General features: G+C 38.5%; 1 protein-coding gene across 1 annotated transcript in view; it reads right to left on the reverse strand.

Moving 5' to 3' along the window:
• Positions 1 to 1,717: 1,717 nt before the first annotated feature.
• The window catches only part of mkxa (mohawk homeobox a), a 31,358-nt gene continuing 12,771 nt past the window's right edge, over positions 1,718 to 20,304 (reverse strand). The window contains exons 6-7 of the mRNA XM_088918093.1: positions 4,623 to 4,656; positions 1,718 to 4,511 (exon numbers count right to left, since the gene is read on the reverse strand). Of these exons, the coding sequence (XP_088774219.1) occupies positions 4,325 to 4,511; positions 4,623 to 4,656 (221 nt within the window). The 3' untranslated portion in view covers positions 1,718 to 4,324. The remainder of the gene's footprint in view (positions 4,512 to 4,622; positions 4,657 to 20,304) is intronic.

Here is a 20,304-nt window from a genome sequence, read left to right on the forward strand (position 1 = left end):
ATTACTTCAGTATGGTTGGGGCTAATATTTCTTCATCAGATAGGAAATGCTCTTTTTCATTCTGATCATTTTAAGAATTTCTCTGTTCTTTAATTTCATTCCTCCTTTTGGTAACTTGAATTCGTGAGTGGAAAAAAAAAGTGTTCTGGTCTTCGTCAAGCCTCTGGCCTAAAAAGCACCTCGATGTGCCCAGCCCCACCTTCTGTGAGCAGGACGGCACCAGCACACCAAGCGCTCGCTTGAAAAAAAGGCAGTGAAGACAAGCTGACCAGAGAAAACCACAGTCCGGCAGTTTCCATGGAAAAACAGCTCAGCCAGATTCTCAAACACTTGCTGAATGTAATCTGATGACTTTAGAATTAAGAAAACTAGGAAAACGATTTCGTGTTGACTTGTGCAATGAGACTCCTCTTCAAACGTGTCAACACTAATGATTTGGGAAGTACTTTCCTTGATTTGTTTTATTACTCCTGGTGATGGAGAACTCACAATACAATTTAGCTGGCCAGCAGTTTGCTGTGTTACAGGCTGCCAGCTTACTTATTTGATCTTGTAAAGATTAAAATTGGAAGCTTAAGGAACTTGGGGTCAAAAGCAGGAATAGGTAAGTGACTGAAATACCCCCTATTTTAAAACAAATGTACGTACAGCAAACACAAAATAAGAAGCACTGGAGATTGATCTGTTGCCTTTGTGTGTTGTGTTATGATCTTCAGTCAGTAATAAATTTATTTGTCCCATCTGCTTGTGTTTTGTTTCTGGACTGAAAACCTAACGAATGGCCTTGCTTTTCATCGAGGAGGCGATATTTGCTTTGAAATCTTTTCCCTTTGCTGTTTTTTTTTTGTTTCAGCATTTATTGAATAGAAACCAAAGAGAAAATTACATGTGACATAATTAATGGTTCCACATTTAAATCAAAGTGGTTATTCAGAAAATGAAAGCTGAAGGCATCACAAAATCATGTGAACTTCAGTTGAACTTGAGGGATGAATAACAGCTTTGTATTTTTCAAAGCTGTACATTATAGGATTTTTTAAAAAGTAATTTACTATTCAAAATCAATATTCTGTTGGTTCAGCGATTTGTTTTGTGCTCTGGGTAGACCTACAATGATAGCTGCTTCCTATAGTATCATAGCAAAACTACAGAAGACTTTCATTTTACACATTTGCATTTAGGGTAGCTTGAATATTCATCAGCACAAATACAAACTGGTATTTAAAACTCAATGCCCAGGATAACAAACATAATGCAATTACCACACATCAGGAAAAAAGCCCTGACAATGTGCTTTATTCACTCCCCAATAGTCATTACACAGTAGCCCTTAAAAATATATGATTTACTTAAAGACTAAAAAAAAACATTTTCCCAAAACCCTGTCTACCAGAATGGCATTCCTGAGCTTTCGACCTCTTTGAGGACAAGCAGCAGAAAAAAAGATGTTACATTTCGATTCAAGAAGCCACTTAGAAGGTAATCAGGCTGTGGTTTGTCATATAGAACATTTAAATGTCAAATAAAAGCTGTTATTATCACTTTTATCTGTTAAGACAATTTATATTATAAGTTAGATTAAAATAAATTATAAATTATCTTAAAAGTTGTCTTATAACTGGTCTTAAAAATGATCGTTTGGCATGTACTGTAGGTTACACAAAATAAATCACACACCTTAGATATAAAAAAAGTAAGATGCATGTCAGGGTTTGTTATATTTGATATGGTTTATTCATATTCATTATTCTGGAGAAGTTACTGTAGTTCTTTTAAAGTCTTCATTTAAAGTACTTCAAACATTACAATGTGAAAGTATGCATTTGGTCATAGGACAAAAATCCAGCCTCCAGCAATTTTTAAACTCGCATAACTTAACAAAAATAAAAACAAAACATTTTCCTCAGTTTCACACTCCTTAATAACTTACATAAAAAGTATGAACAAAGTAACAGCTAATCGGCCAACAGAATTTGTGTAGAATACAGTACAAAACAGTACAAATTTTTTTTCCTGTTGATCGTTACATATTTGTAAAAGCAGAATCAGAATTTATGTAATAACTTCTGAGTAGTCAGCTGCCACTTATTATTGTTATATTTAACATAATGGTCAAGGCTAATGTAAAAACCTTCTGGTGAATGGTAGAGGTACTACACAGCCTTCCCCTACAGTGAGAATCCTAGTGGAAGCAAATACAATTTCAAGATCAACTATAATTGCATGCCATAGTAAATGATTAAGTAAAATCTCGATGTATTTCTACTTTACACAATTTTTTCATGCAAGAGTCATCATTTAGAGACCTCTGTTAACTGTATCAGAATGTTAGTGCCAAAGATGGTGTCAGCAGAGGACATATCTACATTAGCAATCGGTATGTATGTGATCTGCTGTAAATCTACAGTTTTTTTATAGGTTTTCAGTACAACAATGTTGTAAATTTTTGTAACACATCAAAAAGTACCTTTTTCTAAATATGCCTACTCTGTCAGTCAAACTGCTAATTACATTTGTTCATACAGTCATAATATTTCTTAATTGAATTAGTATACTTGTCATTCATTACAACTACAGATATAACATATATACATTATTACGTTCAAAAACAAGTTCTCATTTCATAAAAAACAGTTAATGTGATAATGACACTAATTAACACTTTATACATAAGAGAACCAAGACAGAAATGCAAGCACTGAGACTCCTGCTTGCTGATGTAGAGATAATACTGGAACTTATTTGTTTGAAGCACTGACATATTTTTATATATATACAGTATACTGTATATGATCTGTTATCCTCAAACCAGGCTTTAACAGGTTGATTCTCAACACTACTCCCCCTAACGAAGGTGTAATATGATAATTTGCTACTTCCCCTTGCTTAGACATGTTTATATCACCCATTTGTTTCAATTTGGTTCCTGTGCTTTTTTCTCATTACTCTCCACACCTGTTTCCATTGCACCTTTTAACAGATTTTACTATCCTTAACTAATGTTTAGTCTACACCAGAGCAAACTTCAGAAAGCGATTAATTAAAACTGTGAAAGCTATAATGGACCCATTAAAAGCTGTAAAATTTCACGTTTAGCATTGTCATGTACAATTTATACAAATAGGAACAAACGTACTAGAATCAAACCCGTAAACTTTAGAAATAAGAAATAAGAAGTCTGGTTTTTGGAGCACAGATCCCACACACTACACACAAAATCACATACCATATACTGTATATATATATATGTGTGTGTCTCCAGGTTTTTGCAAACAGCAATTTTCTTTTCTTTTCAAACTGCTGACAAAGTGAAAGAGTTTGATCACTTCACGACTCACTTGTTTCCTGTATGCAAGTACTGTACATGGGTCAAGGAAGAAAAAACGTAAACTAAGGCAACTACTATATTAATAAAGAAGTCCCTTAAAGTTATGGAATCCTGCTGACATTTGTATTACAATTAGGAGGAAGCCTTAAACCTTCATACATAATTTTGCTCAAGACCTTGTGAGAGTGCTTGGTGAGCTTCTTTACCTAGAGAACATTCCCCGTAATGAACACGTTACAGGCAGAAATAAACTCAGTTGTCAATCACACACAGTAAACTGCCACCGTGATTCTGCTTCAGAATATTTATGCCTTGAGTTAGCCGAGCTGATGTACTGTATCAGTTTATTCACAGTTATCGTTTGCATTATGTAGGTATTTTTTTCAGAGACACAACAGTGTTGCATTTACAGCCACAATGATGTGGCAGACTAAACATCTTCAATGTCACTAGAAGAAGCAGATTTTACACAGCTGAGTTTTTCTTATGGTAAATGAAAGCTGTGAAGGTCATGGAAGGTCAACCTGCCCGAACAGATACGCACAAAATGAAATTCATGAAACCTATAAGTAGAATTCTAGAAGCATCTTTAAAATCTCTTAAATAATGGCTATATATTTTTTACCTTTTTTTTAAAAAAAAAATCTGTAAGATATTTAATTCTCATGTGAGTGCATACATCCATTGTGGACATTTTGATCCAGCTTCAAAAGGCACTTTGGCAAAGTACAAAAATTTAGGAGTAAAAAAAGTCAGATTTATCAAATAAGTTAACATTATAAAAGTGTCTCGTTCAAGAATACTGTCTTTAACAATAGTAAAATGTATCAACACTTGATTTCTGCAGGCGCATAAAAAGTTTTAAGACTTGTGTAGAAACCATTGTCTTTTGCTTATTTTAAACACACATAATAAAATAAACATGATCAGTTTGACAGACTTAAAAGTCAACAATGCTGAAACCTTCAATATAATGTTGCATAGCTCGTTAATATGTTAATACTTCTGCGCCAAAGGCACTTTAACTGTCTTTATTTCAGATATGTGGGAGGATTTTTGAATGATACAGCTGGTTGTCCCTGATACACTGTCCTTTCCCTGTGCAAGGTTTGTCAAGGCCATGGCTGCGTTGATCTCTTTCCAGTAAGTCTCATCTTTTCCTCGTCCTTTTTCCTTTGGTGCACTGCAATTAAACACAACAGCAGTTTGATATTCTCCCTCTGGGGTTCTTTCCATTTTTTTTAAATTAAACCTCAATATACGATATGGAAAGAATCTGAACATTGTTACTCACTTGTCACATTTACTTGATCCATGTTCCACAGTCTCTGAAAGCACAACAAGTAAAAGTCAATTATCAATGCACACAGGTCAGTGAAGATTTATTACGGAAACGTTTAGATTGTGAAAAAGTGCACCTGGGTCAGTAAGCTAGTTTTATTAGACTAACACGTGACTCTTTGTTTTTCTACTTTATTTTATTTTCAAATGAAACAACTTCCAAAACTGCCAACTGATGAAAGTTATAAAGGCGTAGAACGAAAAAAATCTAGACATGGTTCTCCATGAAGCATGTCCCTACTTTCGAGAAGCAGAAATCGAGACTTTTCAGAGGCTTTCATTTGGTATTGATATCCTCTGAAATTCTTCTTGGTTGTACATAACTAAAAAAACGAAAATTTAAAAAACAGAAATGCATAACAGTTGGATCATTAAGTAAAAATGGTATAAGACTAAGTTTAGCAAATTCCTTTCCTTGTAGAAAAGCTTAAATTATATTAACAGAGCAGTTTCAGAGTCACACTTAAGCCTTTGCCATGTGTACTTCAAAAGGAAGATTCACTGAGCCAGATGGAGGCTGCTGTTAAGTTGTGGCAACAAATCACCATGACTTTGCCAACATACAAAAGCTGCTGTGAACAAAGCATATTGCCAAGCTGGAAAGAGTTCTGAGTCTCAAATATTTCTAGTCCAAGGTTAGCTGCAGAACTTTACCTAGCGATGATGATGACACAGGCTTGGCAGTGGTGATACACATAAAAAAAACAGAATATCTGGATTTCCTGTTCAGCATATTCGAGGCACACCCTTTATATTAACAAAATACTATGTAAGTCAAATGAAATTTTTAAAGAGAAGGAAAAATATAAGATACCATTTATGAGCACTATAACCCTAAAAGTAAATACACATATATTAATGTTTAACAGAACACCTTGTCACTGAACAGTTGCCTTGATATTAATTTATTAAAGATGTTTTAAATCGGCTTTATATATACAGTATTGGAAAGGATTGTGAAAACTAAAGGAAAACTTGTTTTGTTTCCTCTGCTCTTCAAACATGTATGAACTATAAGCCATTGAGACCATTTTCATTTATCGTGTATCTTGTTGAAATATTAATACTTGTACTTGCACTGTACGTTTACACTAACTGAAACATTTTAATGTACTTGTGCACAGCCCTCCTAGTGAGAACTCATTACCTGAATGATGTCTCTTTTACAAGTGAATTCTGCTAAGATGCTAGGATAGTCAAAATTAGGACTGAAATAACTTGAACTTGCAAATCAGGAACAGCTGCTTCAGTGTACACAGATCTCACCATAGCCTCAATCCACACAACAGATAATAGGTTAAAGAGAACGTGACTCTGTAATTTTTCATAGTTTTAAATATATTTAGATGCTCTTACAGGTTACTTGTCAAAGGTTCCAACAATCTGGCACTATCATTTTCCAAGTATTTGTTATTTTCCTTCAACTTGGTGATTAAGATTTCTATCTTATTCTTATTCTCATTCTTCTCTGCCGTTTTTGCAATTATTACAAACTTTTTTTTTTTAAAAGCCCTTTCCTCCACGCACTTCAGGCAAGAAGAGCTTATGCGCTTCTCAACATGAGGATATGTTCAAAACACTCCATCGGCTCTCACTCTTCACCTAGTGTCGCGAAGCATTAATCAGGACCCTGTGCAGACGATAGAATCCGGAAGGGAGTGCAATAAACATGGGGGAGAGAGGACTAGGAACGGGGCTGGTAGACGAACAGGGGGGCCTCTCGACGGTGCACTGGTGCACTGGTGCTCTGGGGGGGGGGGGGGGGCGTGGTCCAGGTGAAAGTCCAATGGGAGTTCGAAGGGAAATCCAGAGTGAAAGCCAAAGTCCAGAACCGGGTACTCCATCCTCGACAGACACGACAAAAGTTAAAAACTGAGGCGGGATCCAGTGCAGGGACGGGGAAATAAAAAGGGCTCCAAGCCCAGGACTCGGATGGTCTGGATGCCATTGCGAAGCCTGTGCCATCGAGTCGCTCCTGGACTCGCTGGTAGGCGGGCTTCCGGGCGTCCATCTTCCAAAGCTGAGCCCAGATCGGTAGGAGGGTCTGGCCTTTATAGGGAGGGGCTGGATAGGAGTCAGGTGCAGGAAAATCAGGCAAAACGGGAAAGAGCCGGAGTGCCCTTAAGATGACGGACTTACGGTCGTGACACTTAGGAAAAGACTCTCACAATCAAATCAATACATTATTTTGTGTGGAAGGGCATACGTCTGCTCCCATCCAGACATTAAACTGAATGTGCGTGGCATTGCAGTGCAGGTGTGGTACTAGTTGCATCATTTCCCATTGTATGTTTCAGTCATATATGAACATCCTTCATTTTTTAACAATAAAATCCCTACCAGAGCAAAATCAATTCTCAAAGGAGTAATACAAATTCAGCTCCAATCTATTACAACCCTAGGATCTCCAGTAACACATGGGCATCCAAGATCAATTCTCAAGAACATGGAGCAGGAGGAGATCATGTCATGGATATACTAGATTGGCAGACCTCCACTAAAGCTCCTACTGCTGACCCTTTTGTCACCTTTGTGTTGCCCCCCATGATTTGGTTTGGTGGGGTATCATAATTAGAGGGACTGAGATGTCTAGCATGAGAAAAAAAAATATTTATTTCTGCTTGCTCACTATGTAAGACGAGGGTGGAAGACAATTCTACTCTCCAGAACTGATAAATGGCCACTCTGTTACACGAGTAGATGCAGCTTGTGAAAATGGAGATGGCAGCAGTGGTGACCTCCTGGATTGAGGACTTGGCTGAGAACTAAAGTGCTCATATGACAGGTTTATTCAGCAACTGCTCACCATCTTAAACTGGACATTGTGTCAGTTGAGCAACAGGCTCGAAAGCACATACTGGATAAACACACAGAAAAGCTAGAAAGTCTGGAGTAGGAAGTAGGAAGTAATCAGGCTGGAAGATACATCAAGACTTATACCTAAAGACTTGACCTAAAGAAGGAGTTCAGGACATGACAAAGGATGAATCAAATGGTTTTCCTCCTGAATTTTATCTGACATCGAGTATAAGGTCCAATTAGGTCCTCCTTTGTTTGCATACGACCTTTGAAGTTTGTTATTTTTGGAAGGATTTTAACATTGACACTACATTCACTACATCTGTTAATGAAAAAAAGAGAAAGATTCCACGCCCTGTGCATCCCATTTCACCGATTTGCTCAAATCCCAAGCTATGTGCTAAGGTGCTTTCACAAGCATTAGAGGCATTGCCCAGATTAGCTCACCAGGATCAGAAAGGCTTCCCTAAGGGGACATCTGTCCCCTGATAGCACATGCCACCTCAACCACATTATACAGCACATGCAACTACAGACACTGAGGGCTTATTTTGTGATAATGCAAATGATCTCTCCAAAACTCCTACCCATTGAATGATTCACTTATATTTCCTTCACTTATTCTTTCTGACCCCTTGTAGACAGTATCGTATAAAGAGAGTTCATAGACTGCTGCGCACATTTTGTCCACTTTGGGAATGTCCAGGGTTATGTTTTGGAAAAGGATGTCTTCCTGTTTCCTATTAGCTCTATTATTCTAAATTCAGATACTCCCCATTTGCACCTGGTGCTCCTGCTGGATGGTGACTCTAATTTGGTCAGAACGAACAGATCTGGCTGACTGGTTTGAAAGCTGCTGGCACTGTGTTGGGAGTCCCTACATCCCCTGTCCTGGCATGGATCCTGTCCTCTCTCATTATTATTGTCTGGAATCGCTGCCAGCTGGGATCCACGTGGTCCATGTGGCTGGGGGTGCTGCAGTTGATGCAGTCAAAGCCTTATTGCATGGGGATCCACTGTAGGTTGTTTGTATTTTAGAGCTCCTTAAAGCAGTTGTCACACTTACTTGAGCCACCTCCAACCTCTCGAGCTCAGAAAGCCCCCTTGTGGGGCAGTGTCTTCAGAGAGGGCCGTGGTGATTGTGAGACTATAGCGAGAGGTGACCACAGGTGTATAGGGCTCACCTTTACCTGCAAAGACCTGCTTTAATCATGAATGTTATCTTTAATGTAGGCCAAGTAATGAATACTTTTCAGTGTATAAATGTTCGTAAGGCAACTGGTGCTGATATTGCAAGTGTATTTATTTTGAAATTCTTTGCAAGAGTATTAGCTCCAGTGGGGCAAACAATTCTCCAGATGCCTATACACACGCATACTATTCTCATAGTATGGAAAACAACATATTATACCCCCTCCCTAGGAAGGCCTGTCCAAGAGAACACTGTGATTTCAGGCTAGTTGCTCTTACGTTGGTTTTGGCATAATCACTGAAGAGGAGTTCAGAATCTCACCCAGTCAGAAACAACCTGATCCATATCAGCTTGCTTATAAAGAAGGGAGAAGCACAGAAAATGCTGTAGTTACCCTCATGCTCCTTATTTCCAAAACATCTGGACAAATACAAAACATAATGGTACTTTTCCTTGGCTCTTCTTCAGCTTTTAACACAACCCAAAGTAATAAGCAATAGTGGAGCCCAAGGTGTGTGCGAGTTCACCACTGCTCTTCAGTCTCAGTCTCATCTCTACGGATGATTGTGTTTCCAGTAGTGCAAGCCAATTCCTAATCAAACATCCTGATGATTCCACCTCACTCTTTCTGACGAAGGGTAAGGATGCCTTCCAGTGTAGACAGCTTGTTTACATGGTGTGACCAGATTGTCTTGATTTTAAATACTAGAAAAAAGGAACTTGTCTTTGGTCGTGAACAGGATGAATATCCTTCCGTAGTCCTCAATCATAATGAGTCCATTAAGCAAGTTACATCCTAAAAATATCTGGGAACATACATGGATGCCATTCTGTCTTGGAAGGCACATGTTAACTTTATTTGTAACAAAGTACAACAGTGAATCTACTTTCCTTACTGGGTACAGGTTTTTGGTGGCAGTAGTCAGATTCTGTCCATGATTTTCAGTTCAAAGTGCAAAAAGTGGTACAAAGTTGTACTCATGGTACAAAGTGCCCTGCAGTATGAAATATTGCCTGATACAATAGTCTTTCTGTGCAACAAAGCACAAGATGCCAAGCCAAGATGTCCATTTTTTTGAGGATGTGTTCTGTGATAGTGGACCAGCCACTTGACCAGAGCTTTCAAACTGCTCACATGGAGAAAATGTTAAGATGAGCTGTTAGTACTGTATCTCCTCTCATCCCTCACATGTTCTGCATGAAGCACCAACAGATGCTTTTAAACAGATGTTTTACAGTCAGTCCATTAATGCAAACGCAACAAATTGAGGCACTTTCTACCCTACAATCAAACTACTCAACAAATAAGTTCACAGTAAAGGAGTATGGTTTATGGGCATGTGCAATTAGTGGTTATGTGCAAAAATGAATGGGGTATGTGCAATTATAAGGACTTAGATGTCTGTGGCAAAGTGAACCGTCATGTGATATTTATTTTAAATATAATTTTTTATATGATACGTACTGTTTGTATGTTTTTGTAGCTTTCTGTATGCGTTTTCACAGTCACCTAGAGGCAAAATAAATCTCTGTAATATCAGACAATAAAGACATGCCGTAAAAATTGCAATGTGGACTTCTTGCATGCAAGATGGGAGTGTATACTGTATATAAGGGGTGCAGCTCAGCTCATTAAGGGAAGTGAAGGAGACATGAAGCAGTGCATTACAGGATGTGCTTTGCTGTTATGTATTATATAATGGTCGCTGGTGACAGCAGATCTGAGTTTTAATGTAAGGGGTTAATGTAACAAAGCTGAGGGCTTGTTTGGTGAAGAGTTCTAATTAACCAAGTCTAGAGGCAGGCTACAGCCTGTGGGTTTAGCCCTAGATGATTATTCTGCCAAATTTGTCAAACATGCCTATTGCAATAAGGCCAGCACCTCTTGGCCTTTAAAAACATCTGAGAGTCCCTGCTTGGAGGCCCTGAGCCAAGTTATCAGTAAAATAGATTCTCCATCCCCTAAAAACTCAGGGTCTCCCATGTCACTCAACCAGGAAAGGAGCTTGATCATAGAGCAGTTTGATGGCAGGTTGTATAACTTTGGCTCTTTTTGGGGTATGGCTACTGCTGAGGCAGGCAGAGCATTATTTGATCAATGTTTTCTTGTCTTTTGGTGAAACAGACTCATATGACTGGCAAATCTCTGCAAGCTTGCAGTAGGAGGTGCGTAGCTCTTCCAATCACTGTCAACTTTCCTGTGAGTCCCACTGTCAAGAGAACAATAGGTGTCTCAATAACACCCCCAGGTCCTCATTCTCCTTGTGCAGTAAACCAATTCCAGATTAAAACAAAACTCACCTCCCAGAACCCAATTAAAACGAATCCCTTTCGGATGGGAATAAACTCACAGAGAAGAAAAAACATGTCTGACCACGTTGCGACAAGACACGCCTAACCACAAATAAAAGACATTCCAGTGGATCAACTGTAAAAAACAAACCAGTCAACGCAAAGCGAAACAAGAGGGAAGTACATTTACAACAGAGAAAAAAGAGCATTAACAACAAGTTACCCAGCCGTGTTCTTAAAGCTGATACTCTAACTGCTTTCAAGAAATAAGCTGAATGACATCCTTGGATAAATTAATAACTAGCAATGAAACAACCGTGATGGCTAAAATGGCCTGCTATTGATTATTAATGTTTTTTATGTTCTTATGTTTTCCTATATAACAATACTGTTATCAACATAGGCTTCTAAGCATATACATTTTAAAAATGCGTACACAATGATCAGTTTACAGACTGTGAGCAGCATTCTTCATCACTGTGTGAGATAGTGCTGGACCGCATATTGAGCTGGTGAAGGAACAGCATGTCAGACATGAGGAGGGTATTGTAGAGATCTGACCTAGTGTGACAATGTGACATTTATCTCTTCACACCTCTGATGCTGACATTTTGAAATGCCTACTGACCTCAAATTCAATCCATCAATTTACCAAAATGGCATAAAGCACATTGATATCACAGCAGAGGACACTCATTGACGTGGAAGGGAAATACTGTATGTTTAAAGGGAAAGACCCATACAAGGCAAGTTACAACATAAAGATCATCAGCCATGTACTGTATATTGATGGTTCAGAGTTCAGGATGTTTCAAATATTGCTTCATTGGCCCAGAGATTAAATTTAATTTGTTTTTGTTTAATTGATTTGCAATGGCGCAGGTGCTTCTCTTGTCTGCAAACTCAAACAATAAAGAAACACAACCAAGCACGAGGCTGTGGTTTGGCAGCTGATGAGTGGGTTGTGCTGTGCGTACCGGTTTGATTGAGCAGTAGCCCCTCCCAACTTTGAAATGAAAGTTTCACAATCCATCTCCAGTTATACAGTAAATGTTATATCAAGCATAGTGCCTAAAGCAACATACTGTGGCAAATGTGGATATCTGTAAATAACAATTTATTTTCCTTGAATGAGCACTATGATCCTGGCCAATGAATTTAAAATATTTCATTAACCTACTCACCAGTTTTCTGCTGAACATTTGTACACTACAGTGCCTAATTCGCTTATTATTTTATTAATGAATAATATTATTTTATTATTTTACTAAATGGCAGTAAATTGGACTCAATAGCACCTAGTAAATGGAACTAGTCTGTGCAGTTACAGCATAAAGTCTGAATTCCTTTCCACAAAACTGAAAGCACGTCACATAAAAATTAAAATGTGGATCCACATTTCATGGGGCAATGGATGGGGGGTTTGCAACGGATGAAGGCTGTGGTAGGGATATTTATGTATAGAGGGAGACAGACCTATGCAACAAGTCATACAGAGATGTAACAAGTCAGACAGCTGTCTGCAGTTTTAAAAAAAATCTGTAGGCACTCACTGTGCTGAATGTATCCCCAGTTCAAGACAATTAAAACAATTTTACCATGTTTTGAATACCTTTTCTATTCAAAACCAAATAACTACCCTTCTAAACGGTTTTCAGAAGTAGAAACTGAAGTGCTGACCTTGAAGAGTAAGTTGATGTACTGAATGGAAACATTACATTAGCCATCATTCATTGACTTTCTGTTCTGTTTTTGTCATATTTCACTCTAGAACACAAGAAAAGGGCACTTGACAGGTAAATAATTTACGCGCGCTTTAATTTTTCTTTCAAGAGCGGGTTTTTGAATCATAATAGTTGTGGTTCATTTCAAGTTTTAAACGTTTTAAACGTGAAACGGAGTGAAAGATGGCAAAGTTTAACTTCTTCAAAATTCCAAAAAAGATAGATCTCTATCTCGCAAAATACATAGGTTTCTCAGATTTTTGTTTACCTAAATCTATTTTGGACTTAACTTGGGGGTATGAAAAATTAAAAGGCATAGCTAGGTTTCCCCCAATGTAATTCCTTCTGTAGTTTGGTCAAATTCTATTTTCCATACATTTTTCTCATTACGAAGAAATGAGCTGATACATGTAACATGCTTTTATTATATGCTTATATCATAAGGAATAACGGACTTAATACTTTGGCGTTAACTGGCTTGTTAAAAAGATCCCCAAAACACAGACTATTGGAGCGAGTCGGTTTGGCTGCAAAGCGTCGCAGGACAGAAGCGGGGCAAGCGGAAGAGAGCGGGGAAGGTGCCTCCGTTGTTTCGGAGTCTCAAGGCGGGTCGACAAATGAGAAAAACTGGAAGAAAAGGACAAACAGGGTGACAGGTGCAGAGAGCAGGTTGTTTTCTGTGGAGATTATGGTTTATAAAGCGGCTTGTCCGTGAAGAGGCGAGAAAGCGACAAAGGTAAAAGTTCGTCTCCTACAAGACCGAAACGCCGAGTGCTAGAAAAACGCGTGCAGAGTTGAGGGCACCTGGCGAGTATTACATTAGCACGAAGCAGAAAGCTGAGCTTACAATATGAAACTCCGATTAACAACCCGTATCTTCTGTTGTTTTTTAAGTTAACAAACTCTTACAAAGAACCCATACATATTTCAAAGGAACCAATTTCAAGATTGCTGTGGATGCGATTTCAATTTGTTTCAGGCTACAAGGAGTACAGTACATCTTACTACAACAGAATTGAAAATATAGTTACGGTACTTTGTTGCAGTACATCAGTTCCAATATTCGGGTTCACTTTTTGGTTTTAAAAATTAAATATCATTCGAATACTTCACAGTACAGGTTTGATTTGGTCTCTCTGCCTTATAACATACGATATAGCCCAGTTACAATGTACTGTATAGTACTGAGTGGAAGTTCCCAAGAAAGAGCACCACTGATATTTATCCTGTGCAAAATGCAGCACTGCACAATGATTTGAGACGCCTTTTTCCGCGCAGTATTGTATCACTGAGCTTTTATCTTCAGCACTCAGTAGTCGGTATTTATTGTGATTATTACGTGCAATAAGGACCTACTGTACAGACCATTGTGAATTGCTTATGAATATAGATCAGGTCCTTTCAGTGCTTATCCTCTTTAAACAATTGAATGCACATGAGTGGGCAGTAGCATTACACTTTTAACAGTCTCCCACTAAATCCCGATTTCCTTCAGAGTCATTAAAATGATGAATAGGATGGCACAGAAGCATTAAGTTCATATACAGTAACCCTTTGGTGAATCGGCAGCGTATGGTAATGTTATACAGAACAGCAGTAGTTCTAACTTGAGCAAAACCTTTCCATGTTGAACATTAGTGCTGCACTTCTGTAAGCTGATATTAATCATTTAGCTCTGCGTGGGCTTCGTGATTCATTAGAATGTGCTCTTCTCTACTGTATCAACTACAAAACCTGATGAATTTCACTGTTGCTAAACACATAATAATGTGCCTCCCCTTCACTGTCTCTAAGCTTTTCACCAGTGAGAATCCCTTAAAAGCTCTGCATGCTGTTTGCATCAAATATCTGTACAGTAAAAGCAAATGTAATGATCACTGCCACAACTGTAACTCGCATTACAGGAGATGGTTCTCACTATTAGACAATCCGAAATTCACCAGAGATGGTTCAATTTCTATATGGTCTAACGGGGCACTTTTTCCATAATGAATATCTATGGTGCTGTGAGGTATTATGAAGTAGCTGACAGACAGGCTGAGATATGAGAGGAAAAATGAAAGTCATATAGGAAGATGTGAGCACCATCAGCATACAAATAATAAAAAGCCATTGAAGCTGATATTCCTCTGTCTTCCTAATCTTGAGAATGACGAAGCCAATCTGGTACAAAAAAGTCAGCTTTGTCTTGTGATTGGTGACCCTTTCTGCGCTGTGTTCTGCAGAACTGTGAGCTGGGTTTTTTACTGTGTAAAGAGATGCCTTAGCGCATCTCAGGGCTTTATACTCTCAATGCCAAGGATATACAGTAAGTCATGTGTGACCAATTGCAATAGCCTCAGGTGATCCCAGCCTTAACAGACCTGCGACGATTAATGAAATTAATTGCATCTTTTGCAACTCATGAGGCAGGATACATTAACACCTTAATACAGTAAGAGGACACCTTCCTAAAAATTGACGTACTTAGTCCTAAGGTAGCGATTCGTACATTGTGATTTTTACAAAATATCTATATCTATTTTTGTATATTTATAGAATTATTGCTACAAAAACAAATCACATACCCTTGCCTTAAAGCCTTAAAACTTTCTTAAGATTAAATCAAACATTATACATCTATGACAGTTTTCTAGCGTTAGTTTAAAGGTAAAAAGCAAGAGTTGCAGTTTCTTTTATTCTCATTATTTCTGTTGCCTATAGAGTAGCCATATCTTAGTCCTGATTTTTGGTTTTCACTGAAAAAAAACATTCAAGACTGTACTTTTGGTGCAAATATGAACAGTTCCAGAATTAGGGAAGCCTCCAGTAGAAAATAAAAAGTAATATAATAAGTTCCTTATAATTTTAAAAATATTAAAAGCAAGGGGGTGAAATTAGCCGTTAGAGCGGGTCTTGAAATCTCACCATTGCCGCGTGTCCGCAAGTCTTTAAAATCATCTGTAACTGTCGTCTGACTGGAGAAACGCCAAACAAAGCACTTAACTCCCAACTAAGCAGGGACTTCCAAGGAAAATTCTGAAACAAACTGCATGAGTGCGTGGCAAATCTCTTCCGCAAAGAACATAACTTCTAAATTAACACTTGACACTCGGGCTGCTTGTGTGACTATATGGCACAGAATACACATGCTGATAACTTTTTTTTTTGTATGTTAAATAGAAATGATACTAATACTGTTTCAGAATCATTTAAGTACAACATTAGAAAAAATCTAAACATACCAGATACTGAAAACTGAAATAAGAAAATAGCTTGTTAGAGCCTTACTCTTTAAGGTGGTACTGCCAGGTCATATATCAAATATCAAGCTGGAAAAATCACTCAAGCAACTTCACAGATTTGATTAGTGTGGCAGTGATTTAGAAATCTGTACCTCAGATGGTTGACCAGAAAATACCGAACGTATTCATATCCTTGATTAAATGCATTTTATTTTTTGATTGAGATTTTGTTTTGCAAAACAGCACATGTATTCATGCAGTATCGCTTGCATAAATCAAAACATGAACAACTGTAAAGCTATCGGTAATGAATGTTGCAAAACTCAGCGTGTCCAAACGTGTTTAAGTATAAAATGTTCATAATGATTTTCACCCCTTGCAATCACTATTTTATTGATCACCCTTCACTTTGATACCATAGATAAGGTGCTACAATAAAGGTTCAAGCTGCTCTCAGTAGAGATACAGGTATGTTACAATTCGTCCATGCAGAAATTCTCTAGCTCTTGCATGGTTTGCTCTAGTGAACCGCTGTCTTTAGTTCATACCATAAATGTTTTATTGGTCTGGACACTGTGATGGCCAAAACAATAATGTGCGTTTATGCTCCCTTAACCATCTGGCAGTAGATTTGGAGGTGTGCTTTGGGTCCTGATCCTGCTGGAAAAACCATTTGCGACCAAGCATGATCTTCTTAACAGAGGGAACCACATTTTTGGAAAAAAAATGTCTTGCTATAATTTGGAATCTGTCCTTGCCTGAATCGTAACCAGAACACCAGGCCTAAAGGATGCAAAACAACCCTAAAAACAGGACAGGCCCATTTCTGTTCTTTGTAGAAGACATGATGTTCTTTTCGACACAAGCTTCGCCTTTCTGTGCTATTACTGCTGACAACACCATCTAAAAACCAGTCTCCCACTAAATGTGTTTTTTTTGTGTGTTTCACCGAACCACATATTTTTTTGTCTTTTTTGGTTCAGTCAATTCATTCCTGCAAATTAACGTGATTTTTTAAAAAAAACTAGATTGATGTCTACCGAAGATACCGAATTCATTCACCATTTACATCCTGAAACAAATCTTGGAGACTGTTTCACAAGATTTACAATAGATGCTAACCTCCAAAGACTGCTTTTCTGTTTGCATCTTTAGTAAAACTTGCTCACATTCTTATCCTGTTATTAGCCTGGAACTTCATGCTCTCCAGGACGTCCTGCGAATTGGGCTGATGATGTTTAATCTACAGAAGTATTACATTCAGGTAGCAAACGCATAACATATAAAAACAAAATGGGGAAGAATGAACTTGAAAAACTTACTGTACTTATGAAAAAGACTTAGATGTTTATGTTGACATCTTCTAGACAATGTGGGGAAGCCATAAAAAAGGAGAGCAAAATATCTGGATTTATAGTTAAAAGCGTAGGATTTAACTCAAGGGATGTTGTGTTAAAAATGTATCATGCACTAGTAAGACCTCATTTAGAACAGAGTTACCATTTTGGTTACTGCATAATTAAAAATATACTGCTGCCTGTGGAATCAGTCCAGAGAAGAGCAGCCAGACGCTGCACATTCCAGGGCCTGAGGGAATGTCCCGCACTGACAGGTTGAAGGAACTGAAATTTTTTAGTCTTGAACGAAGGAACCTGGTCCAAGTATTGAGACCCCTCAAAGGCATTGACAAAGTCAACTCAGTTGACGTCTTCAGAATAAAGAGTGCGATACGAGGCCAGAGGACGCAACTGGAAACTGTGCATTTAAAACCAAGAACAGAAGACACTCCGTGATGCACATGGAACAAGCTACCCAGGAATGCTACTGTATTTAAGCTGACTTTGCCTGGATGAAGGCTAGATAGGCCTAATGGCCTCCTCCCATCTTAACTGTGTTTATCAAGACACATTCAGAACTTTCTTACGATGTCAATTCTTGGCACTGGGGCTTTTTTTTTTAAAGCAGCACAATAGTTTTAGGTTCACAATGATTTTCATTTTCCTGGATTACACAGGAGATGGGAGGAATCCAGCCTATAATAAGGGCACGACTAACCTTTCATTTGAACACATAAGTTGATAATATTTCTGGAACGTCAACCTCAACAGATGAAAACATTTTTAAATGCATAATGTATTGGTGCCCTCAACCAGAAACAAGGTTTTCTACTATTATTTCTACTATTATTTAAGTGTAATAAAGCATACCTACTTGCCATTTATCTTTTATTTCTCTAGTGTTAATTCATTCTGATAAGTGGTCATTTTTTTTTCTAACCCAACAGCCACCCCCATTTTAAGGGTCTCTTTTAATTTTTAATAATTTGGCTCTTCTAGCAAATTGATCAACTTGTCACCTTGACAGCAACAGTACCACCTCGTAGCCAGGTCTCGTCAGATCTCATGAGCTAAGCAAGGCTGGGTTTGATCCCTACTGGAATGGGAAACATTCATAAAAAAAAACATTTTTCTTTTGCTGTAATTGGTATTGGTGGACCTGTAAGTGTCTCCCTTCCCTCTACCCTGGAATTTCTAAAACCAAGCACCAAAAACGGTTTTGACAGGGGACATGAGACAGGAGATACAGTTCCTCAGATGAGGTCCTGTCCACATGGTCTTTAGAGGTCCCCAGGGACTGTAAGGGCATCTTGGTTGAATTCCACTTTGCGCCTGGGCGATCTGACTTTCACCAGTTTGAAATGGTGAAGAAGTAGCTCACTTCTTTGTCCCATCTGTTCCGTAACGGTGCTAGTAGAACAAAATGGGTTTTGGTTTTATCTGCTGGGTGCTGAACTCCAGACTTCAGTGGTCTGGGAAGAGTGGCACAGTAATGCAGACAACTATTATTATCATTCTCAATTGAAGGTGCAGGGCACTAGTAGTTAGTGCCTGCCTGCATCTCTTATTGATTTGTATGGAAAGTCGAGCATAGGGATTTTATTTGTTCATTTGCAACAACCACCAGCATGACTGCAAAAATTGTGTAAAATCACTAACTTGCAAAGGAATCGGATGGCCTCCGTGACAGAACGAAACCGATTAGGAAGCTTGAACGAAACTGCTATGTAAACAGAAGTTGCTAGGCTGTTAAGTATGTGCTAGACGAAAATAGTGTTTATGGAGTCAAAACCAAAATGATATGTTAGCAATGCAGTTCTCACAGCTCCACTGTGCTGCAATTTTGTGGCATGACCTTGAAGCACATACACAAATCAGCAGTGTCCCGTCAAGCACGCCTGGGTTTTCCACATGCCCAGAAAATTCAAAAGGTACCATTTTTCATTTATGAGCAAATGAAGGTTTCCTCATAACACTTTATGCATTACTTAGCATTACTTCTGAGAGGATATTTACCTTCAATTTCTGAGATTAAACTAACACTTATTAAATGCGTGTAATTTACATGTTAAGGATACCCAAACCATCCTGTATTTTTTAACTAAGAATTCTACCATTACATGTAGTTTAATGAATCTTACATATGTCTGGACTAAATACATTCTGATATCTCATTTAGGGCTTTTCTGAGTCTGTCCAGCATACGCCTGACAACAGCACCTTGTTGGGACAAACCGTAAAATAAGGCAGTGAAATAATTATATTTGTTACAGAAATCATAAAACTATGACATGGCATTTAATATATATTGGGGTTGAAGCAGGGAGCTGTGGCAGTGTGTTGGCTGCATAGGCGCAAGGAAAGATCCATTCCACTCTGAAAAGGTGAAGGAATAAACAGCGGTTCAGCCGTAGAACTCGCCTAAAGAAAGTCAAAGTGTTGAGTTGTTCCTATATCATTTATTGTCTTGTAATCTGGATCTAAACAGGCAATTATAAAATTGAAAGTCGTTTCCTGTCTATTATGTGCATCAGCATACACTAAGAGCAGTAACAGTGGTATAGCTCGGATCTGTGGAATACGACAAATCAAAGCAGGACCTATAGACAGGAGCTTCACCATGCCACTGTTCAAGCAGTGGCACGAATAGCAGTACAGGAGCTCTGGAAACAGTCAGCACAGTGAGAGGTCATGACTGTTAACTGCAAAGCATGGAATAGAGATTTCCAGCTGCAGGTCCTGGGTACCTTCTGGGGTCTTGCATGGTCCACCCAGACAAAGGGAAGGGTTTGGCCCCACTGTACATCTATCAACATGTAAAACCCAGCAGTCTTCTACAGCAGGGGGCAGCGTGTCACAGTGGGTAAGTTTCCTGGTAAGACTCATGACTTGTGGGTTCTGGGTTCGAGTCTCTGCTGCAGACATTGCTGCTGTACCTTGAAAGAGGTACTGTACCCCAGTTCATCCAATTCATCCGGATGTATAAATGGGAGTGGTATTGCTGGGGGGGGGGGGGTGATAATCACTGCAATGGACCAGTATCCTGTCTGGTGGGGGGCCGTCATGT

This window comes from Atractosteus spatula, chromosome 6 (assembly GCF_055471065.1).
Source record: "Atractosteus spatula isolate fAtrSpa1 chromosome 6, fAtrSpa1.hap1, whole genome shotgun sequence".
Classification (NCBI taxonomy): Eukaryota; Metazoa; Chordata; class Actinopteri; order Semionotiformes; family Lepisosteidae; genus Atractosteus; species Atractosteus spatula.